This window comes from Mus caroli, unplaced genomic scaffold (genome assembly GCF_978045245.1).
Source record: "Mus caroli unplaced genomic scaffold, Mus_caroli_1 scaffold_9, whole genome shotgun sequence".
In the NCBI taxonomy this organism is placed as follows: Eukaryota; Metazoa; Chordata; class Mammalia; order Rodentia; family Muridae; genus Mus; species Mus caroli.
Genome location: NW_028227264.1, coordinates 128,603,430 through 128,612,013, shown reverse-complemented (window position 1 = coordinate 128,612,013; position 8,584 = coordinate 128,603,430). Strand labels below are relative to the sequence as shown.

Genomic DNA, 8,584 nt, shown 5'->3' with positions numbered 1-8,584 from the left:
AGGAGGTGTGGCCTCATTGGAGGAAGTGTGTCACTGTGGAGGTGGGGCTTTGAGGTCTCATATGTTTGCTCTCATCTGGCCAGTATGATCCAGAGCCTCCTCCTGACTGACTTCATGATGATGATGAACTGAACCTCTGAAATTATGAACCAGCCCCAATTAAATGGTTGCCTTAATAGAAGTTACCTCAGTCATAGTGTCTCTTCACAATAATAAAAACCTAACTAAGACACCATCCTTCCACTGCTCTCTAAATCATACAGAATGGCTACTTATGACCCTAAATTGCAAAGTAATTACCATGTCACCAAAATGGAAAGATGCAATCAAAGCTGTTGAGGGCTTTGAGATCATCCTGACGTCAGAACTGACAAAGAATTCTCATCTGACTTGATTTTAAATAAGAATCAGCTCCCCCACCCCTGCCCACTATCATAGATCCTCTAGGGTGGAGCTTCAGTTGTCCAGTGAGCTCTTTCCCATGCATTGACGTGTTTTTCTCTACACATTTAGGTACCCTATCACTACTGTGCACAATTTCCAAAGCTCTCCTTTTTCTCCTTCAGAAGTTATTGTCTTTCTTATTCTGACTCTTCTTCACTGGGTCACACAGAGGCAACTTATAGCACATTATCTTATTCATAAGTCTCAAGCAGAAATATCTTTTAAAAAATGGTGAATGCAGAAGATTGTGTCAAAATTATACATTGTGTTATCTACTGCACATACCTTTGATAAGGAATTGAGAACTCCAGAGTTATGGAAAAGACTCTAGGAAAAGTCAAATAAATGTGGCTCTTATAATAGTTCCATAAGTATTCAGAAAAATACTCCTCATCTAAATGAAAGCTAATTCCTCAAGTTCTCAAAGTAGAATGTAAACAACCCCATCTATCTAAAGTTTTCATCAGAAACTCTTAAATGAGGTTTGTATCTTTTGACTTTAAATTTTGTTTTCTAGCCACAATAAAACCACTTACCAATAAATATAAGTACAGGACAAATGCAGGAACAGTAATCTAACAGAAGATGCATCATCTGTTCTTTGGATGATACCATCTAGGATGGAAGAAATGGGACATGACAAGGAGATCCCCAAAGCCAATGAACAGAAAGGATGCTGGTAATGATGGACCACAAACTCCAAAACTCAGATGGAAGGTGGGACTTTTCACTTAACTATAATTTTAATGAAATTATTTGCCTACTAAAAGGTTCTTCAATTGTGAGTTAACCTCATTTCTTCTCCCACTGGAGTCAAGTGAGTAATATAGGCAAGACATCATTACAGAATTAATTAACATAATAAAAGATCAAAAGTACAAGGATGCTTCTATTGTGTATTCTCTGATAAACTCACTAGGCTCCAATCCAACATCAAACAATTGGCCTTGGTTAAACTAAGTGGATCAGTCAGAAGACAAAACTAAATGTCCTGGGAAAGTGACAGGTCGAGAGGAGGGGTGGGTGATAAAGGAGGGTGGGAGAGAAACAATAAGCAGAATGCATTATAAACATAAATGAAATTGTCAAAAAATGTAACTGAATTGTTTTTGAGTAGAGGCTAGTTCAAATGAAACTTAAAAACAGAAAATAATTTGGGGTGTTTATTTAGAAGAAAAGCATGTAGAAATTATAACTAAAAAAAAAAAGTTTTTTTAAGAAAAGCACCATAGAAAATTCTCAGGCTAATAAGATGGCTCCTGCAGCCTGAGGGAAAGATGTTTGCTGCAATTCTATAGAAAAAGATTAACCCATCTTAAATATTCTAGACTCCTGTCCTATCACTGTCTCAACCCATCTGTGTATTCACAGGCAGCCAGTGTTAGCCATTAAAAATCAGACTTTGACTGAATTCATTCTGCTGGGACTCACAGACGCCCCAGAGCTTCAAGTCTGTGTTTTCCTATTTCTCCTCCTCACATACATACTCAGCGTTCTGGGGAACCTGACCATCATCGTCCTCACGCTGCTCGATTCCCACCTCCAGACACCCATGTACTTCTTCCTCAGGAACTTCTCCTTCCTCGAAATCTCCTTCACATCCACGTTTACTCCTCGAGTGCTCTTCAGCATCTCCACAGGAATCAAGACCATCAGCTTTGCTGGGTGCTTCACTCAGTACTTCTTTGCCATCCTCTTTGGAGCCACTGAGTTTTACCTCCTGACTGCCATGTCCTATGACCGCTATGTGGCCATCTGCAAGCCCCTGCACTACACCACCATCATGAGCAACAGGGTCTGCACCCTGCTGGTCCTCTGCTCTTGGATGAGTGGGTTCTTAATCATCTTATTGCCAATCATCCTGACCAGTCAACTGGATTTCTGTGCATCCAATGTGCTCAATCATTATTACTGTGACTATGGGCCCCTCATAGAAATCGCTTGTTCAGACACAAGGCTGCTGGAACTCTTTGACTTTGTCTTAGCAGTGGTGACCTTGATTGTCACTCTGGTGCTGGTGATTTTCTCCTACGCACGCATCATCAGGACCATTCTGAAGATTCCATCTGCACAGCAGAGGAAGAAGGCATTTTCCACTTGTTCCTCCCACATGGTTGTCATCTCCCTCTCTTATGGAAGCTGCATCTTCATGTACATAAAGCCTTCAGCCACAGAAGGGGTTGCCTTCAGTAAATGTGTAGCTGTACTCAATACCTCAGTTGCCCCTTTACTGAACCCATTCATATACACTCTAAGGAATAAGCAGGTGAAGCAAAGCTTCAAGGATATCACTAGGAAGATTGTAAATCTCCAGTGAATCAGATGACCCCAGACTAAAGGGGAGTTCTGGGCAATTGTTATTGAGTCCATCCTCACAGACACTCAAGGCCAGCCTCTCCTCCCAGTTAATGCATCACCTGAGATGAATTTGCCATGAAGACATTTCAACTTTACATTTTAGACTTTTAATGATTTTTGAGCAAGATATATGTAGTGAGAATTTTGTTTTTTGTAAAAAAAAAAAAAAAAAAAAAAAAAAAAAAAAAAAAAAACTAAAACTAAAACTAAAACTAAAACCAGCTATGTTATATGTAAAGTGTTTTTGTTTTAATCCCAGGTGTAAGATATGGGGTTGCTTCAGATTCTCCACAACAGCAGACTATTAGCCTCGTGCAGTACTCTGACAGGGTGTGATTCTGACAGCTGCAGATAGTTTAATTCTGAAGTCTCTGGAAATGGAAAAAAATGCCAGAGCCGAGAGAGTAACAGCACTGAACAAAGAGGACGAAGAGGAGGAGGAGGAGGAAGAGGAGGAGGAGGAGGAGGAGGAGGAGGAGGAGAGAGTGGGGAGGCATGGCTGTTCCTCCTACAGGTTCCTGCTCCTGCTACTGATCTTGCTGGTGATCCAGAGAAAAGAAACAAGAAGTTGGAAATATCCTAACTATGAAGACTGGACTTGCCCCAAGGAACCCCTATCCATCAGGAAGTAGTTTAAAGAGACCTATGCCCCCTTTCCCCTCTAACCTTTCTCTCTTACCTAGTGTTGGAGTATTGGAAGGAATAAGGGTTGGAAGGTGGTAAAGAAAAAAGAACTGAAATAAAATTTTAAAATATGGCTACAGATATTTAAAAATATGTGCAAAATGAAAAGTGTTGTTCTCCTCCTGTCTCTCATAATATAGCTATTTAATAGAGAAAGTCATTATTTGTTGTTAAATATGCTTGCTACAGGTATTTTAAACAAGTATAATATAGTTTAATAGGTACTCAGTTTGGAAGCCAGTGACTAAAGGCACTTGCCATCAAACATGACAACCTGAGTGCCACACCTGGTACTAACATGATAGAAGACTCCTGCAAAGTGTTCTGAGACTTCCACTCACAAGATGTTACACATGAGCATATACACACACATATACACACACATACAAACACACTCACAGACATACACCTATACCCACCACATACACATTCACACAAACACACACACACATTACACATACACACAAAATATATGTAAAAAAGTAAGTTCTTAGTTTTTATATTAGCAACACATTATTTTTGTTCAACTATGAGCAGTATTCATAATAAAAATGGTAAAATTGTATGCAATAGCTTCAAATTTTAGATATTTACTTTTTATTTTAATTTTTTATTCTCTTACATGTTATTTATTTATTTTCTCTATATCACCCCATTTGTGCTCTCCCTCTCGCTCCCACCCACCCCACCCCTGTGTGTGTGTGTGTGTGTGTGTGTGTGTGTGTGTGTGTGTGTGTTGGTAGGGAGGCCCAGAGAATATGTGAACATCAAGGGACAAGTTGCAGGAATCAGTTCTCCTCTTCCACAAATTGGGTCCCAGGTATGGGAAAGAAGTCATAGGGCTTGTCCTAAAGTGCCTTTATCCTCTGAGACATCTCACTGACCTTGTGTTTCTTTTAAGTGCACCTGAAAAGGTGAAGGGTGTCCCTCTATGTTGCCTCAGCCCTAAGGGTGCCCTGTTTACATGGAGAAGTGACACACGATTAATCCCAACATGCAAGAAGCAGTTGCAAATGGAACTCTATAAGTTCAAGACCAGCCTGGTCTACATAGTGAATTCCACGCCAACCAAGGTGACATAGTGAGGAAAAAATACAAATAATATGGACGATCATACATGCAAACTTCCTGCTAGTTCACAACAGACACAGTATTTGGCTCTTTATGTCACCTTGTTCCCCTAAACCTGAACCTAGTGTTCAAATGTGTAAACATGAGTCCTTGTTGTAACATTCTAAATGCTTATGTTTTTGTCAGATGAACTAGAGACAAATTAAGTGCCATCAGGACAAACCATGAGATTCAGCAACTGAAAACCATGGTCACTCAGTGTACCAGCCACCTCACTGTGCTGTATATCACAGATCCTGACACAACCATTATCTGAAGCAGTGACAAGAAACTAAGAGTCCAGGAGAGAGGACAAAAAGCAAAAGGTCAAACAGACAATATATATGGTTCTCAGTCACTTGCAGTTTTCCAGATTCTATGCCAAAAATGTTCACATTTTTGTCTAGGGGAGAGGGGCTTCCTGCAGCCAACTACTTGGAATTAGAAGAAAACTCCCAAGTCTAGGCATACATAGGTCCTACATCCATAGATATATCTATTTATAATTTTCCACAACACCGAGATGAATATGAGAGTAAAGCCTCGCAGACACCATTGCAAGTCAAACCTCTCATTATGCCATCTCCAGACTGGTCATCTAGGGAACGTGAGCACTAAGGTATGGAATTTTCAGTTCAGTGGGTAGAAATAGAAAAATTACACTGAGTGGGATGACCCAGAACCAGAAAGAGAAACTGTGAATATTTACTCTGTGACTTCAAATTCTTAGACATCTGTGTTTAATTCAGAGCCTCTGTGGAAGTCATATTATCAGAGGATGACCAGCAGGAGGAAATGGAGCACTTAAGGGGGTGGGTGATAAATAGAACACAAGAGATATAAAGGAAGAAAGGAGAATAATGGGTGAACACCAAGTGAGGCAAAGAATGTTAAAGCAAGCCAGAGGAGGAGTTGAGGACACAGGATATCTGAAAAAGTTACATGAAAGTCTACTATTTTATAAGCTTCTTTTAGAAAGAAAGAAAAAGAAAGAGAGAGAGAGAGAAAGGAAGAAAGGAAAATATTACATATGTGGCAGTTGTTGAATGCTGGAAAGGGAGAGTCAGGGTTGTAACCCCTAGTAGGATGACCCTGACCTATTGGGTGGACCACATACTCCTGTGCACAGAGCCAGCATTGACTGAACTCAGTGCATTATTAAAAAAGAAACAGGGGACATGGAGTTGGGAGGGGAATATGGAAGGATGGAGTCCAGGAGGATTTGGGATAATGTGGTAGGTGAACATGATCAGAACAGTTAGGTTTAAAATAACCCTCCAAAATGGCCTGCTGATGACAGTGTTCTAAACAGAAGGACTTGAGCCAGGTAAGCAGAGGCCTAAAAACCTCCCTTAAATTGCCAATAACCTCCCTTAATCTTGCCCTGAAAGTCAACTACCTTAGGCAATGGCATCCAGCTCCTAATCAGCCTGAACATCCTGTATCAAGTTCAAAGACCCCATCCTGCTGACTGTCATACAAAATCTGCTTGCTTTTCCACCATTTTACTCTGCATTCTGCTCTTCCATCACTCTGCCCACCCTGAAAGACAGCCTTGGCAGTTTGATCCCCAATAAACCTTTCTTTCTGCATACAAGATGGTTCAGTTGGGTGGTTTCACTGTGTCCTCCCTTACAAGAATGTAGTATATGCATGTGTAAAATTCTCAAATAGTATGTCAAATGTATATTGTATTTTATGTTTTTATGTTTTGTTATTATCTCTTAGAAGCCTGTTCATTTCTCTTTTTTCCTTTTTACTTAATCTTCTCTCATATATTACATCTCAACATTAGCTTCTTCTTCCTCACCTCCTCCCAGTATCTCCCTGCCATCTTGTCTTTACCCCCAGATCCACCCCCACTTCACCTCCCATTAGAAAAGAGCAGGCCTTCCAGGGACATCAACCAAATATATCATAACCTGTTCTTGTCTAATGAGCAACAAAAAGGGAGTAGATCCAGATGGGAGGGAAGGTGGGGAAGAACTGGAAGGAGCAGAGGGAGGGAACATGTTTTCAGATTATATGAGAAAAAGATCTGTTTGATAGAAGGGAAACTTTAGAGGAGGAAGAAAAGGAGGAAAAGGAAGAAGAGGAGGAGGAGGAGGAGGAGAGCCTGTTTCTTCAAGATCCCAGTGTAGACTGAAGATCAGCTGAGACAGTAAATCTCATGGACTAGACAACTAGATTCCTGGCCTTTCTGTTGGGCGACAGCCATTACTGGACTAGTCTAACCACAGCCTGTAAGACATTCTAATAAATCCACTATATGTGTGTGCATATGTATATATGGGAACTATACAGACACACACACACACACAATTCTGTTCCTTTAGAGACCCCTGAGTAAAGCACGTCACTCTCTTCCACTGACATGGTTCCCACAAGGCTATTACTCTGTGACTCGTGCATGGCAGCAGCTTTCTCATGGGTCCATTTGGAGCACTGCCCCTAGTTTCCTGATAAACTTAATTCTTGATACTATTTTTTCCAGAAGCTAGCAAACATTCCCTGGGCCTGAGTCTCTAGGCAATCCTTTATCCCCCAATGTCTCCACAGAGTCACTTAAACAAAAAGTGCATTCCCAGATCTGGTATAAAGTTGGAAAAAGGGTCCACAACCACACTTCAGACAAAATGCAAGCAGTGAGACATTCAAGAGTTGACTGTTCCTAGATTCTGTTGCTTTAAACAAGGCAACATCCTCAGGAAATACAGGTCAAGTCTAGTTGGAACAAGTGATTGGTTCAAGAGAAGAGTTAGAAACTCTTTCAGACAACCACCCCAGAAGCCTGCATCTCTGCTTTGTGAGAAATGGGGAACAGACTAGTATTAGGACTAGTCTAACCACAGCCTGTAAACCACTCTAACAAAACCGTGTGTGTGTGTGTGTGTGTGTGTGTGTGTGTGTGTATGTGGTTTTAGTATAATTTGGAATCAGATTTCATGATACTCCTAGCATTGTGCTTCTTTCTTAAATAGGCTTCAACTATATATATTTTTTGTGTGCTTCTGTGAGTTTTGGGATTGTTTTTTCTAGTTCTTCAAAAGGAAAAATGCCATTGGAATGTTGATGAGGATTTCTTTTAATAGTGTAGCTATTTTCACAATTTTAATTCCACAAATCTATATTTTTTATTGTGGGTATGGGTGTGAGTTGTGCATGATAGTGGGTGGACACACATGTCATGGCACAATGTGAAAGTCAGGTGATAGTTATGTGGTGCTGTCCTCTCTGTCTACCTTTGCGCAGGTTCTAGAGGTTGGTTCAGGTTGCCAGGCTTGTGCAAGAAGTGTCTTTACTCACTGAGATATCTCTCCAGTCCTCTGTTTCTTCAGTGTTAAATTTTTCATGGTAGAAATCTTTCATTTGTTTGGTAAAGTTTATTCCAAGGGGGCTTGTGCGTTTGCTGTGTGTATGATGTTGTATTGTGACATGTTTTATACTAGTGTCAGTGGGATCTTTTTTCTTGTCTTTTTTAGCCCATTTATTATCAGAATGTACAAGGGCTACTGAGGTGCTTTTGTAAATATTTATTTTATTTATATGAGTACACTATAGATGTCTTCAGACATACCAGAAGAAGTCATCAGATCCCATTACAGATGGCTGTGAGCCACCATGTGGTTGCTGGGAATAGAACTCAGGACCTCTGGAAGAGCAGTCAGTGCTCTTAACTACTGAGCCATCTCTCCAGCCCAGCTACTGAGTTTTGTATCCTGAAATTACACTGCAAAAAAAATTTATCAGTTCTAACATTTTCTGGTGAAGTCTTGAGTGTCTCACCCATAAAGGATCTTATCTACAAATCAGGGGACTTTGGCTTCTTAATTTCCCATTTATACCACTTTTATTTCTTTCTTGTCCATTTCTCTTGCTAAGATCTCAAGCACTATATTGAATATGAGTTGAGAAATTGGACATCCTGGCTTTAGTGGAAAAACTATTCCCCTACTTGGTTTAATCTTAGATGTAAGTTAGTTGTCAA

At 40.3% G+C, this 8,584-nt stretch overlaps 1 protein-coding gene across 1 annotated transcript; it reads left to right on the top strand.

The window, feature by feature from the left end:
• Positions 1-1,064: 1,064 nt before the first annotated feature.
• Positions 1,065-2,761, top strand: LOC110302776 (olfactory receptor 6C4-like). Its single transcript, XM_021173512.1, has 2 exons — positions 1,065-1,123; positions 1,816-2,761. The coding sequence occupies exons 1-2, from the start codon at positions 1,065-1,067 to the stop codon at positions 2,759-2,761; spliced, it is 1,005 nt and encodes a 334-aa protein (XP_021029171.1).
• The last annotated feature ends 5,823 nt before the right edge of the window (positions 2,762-8,584 follow it).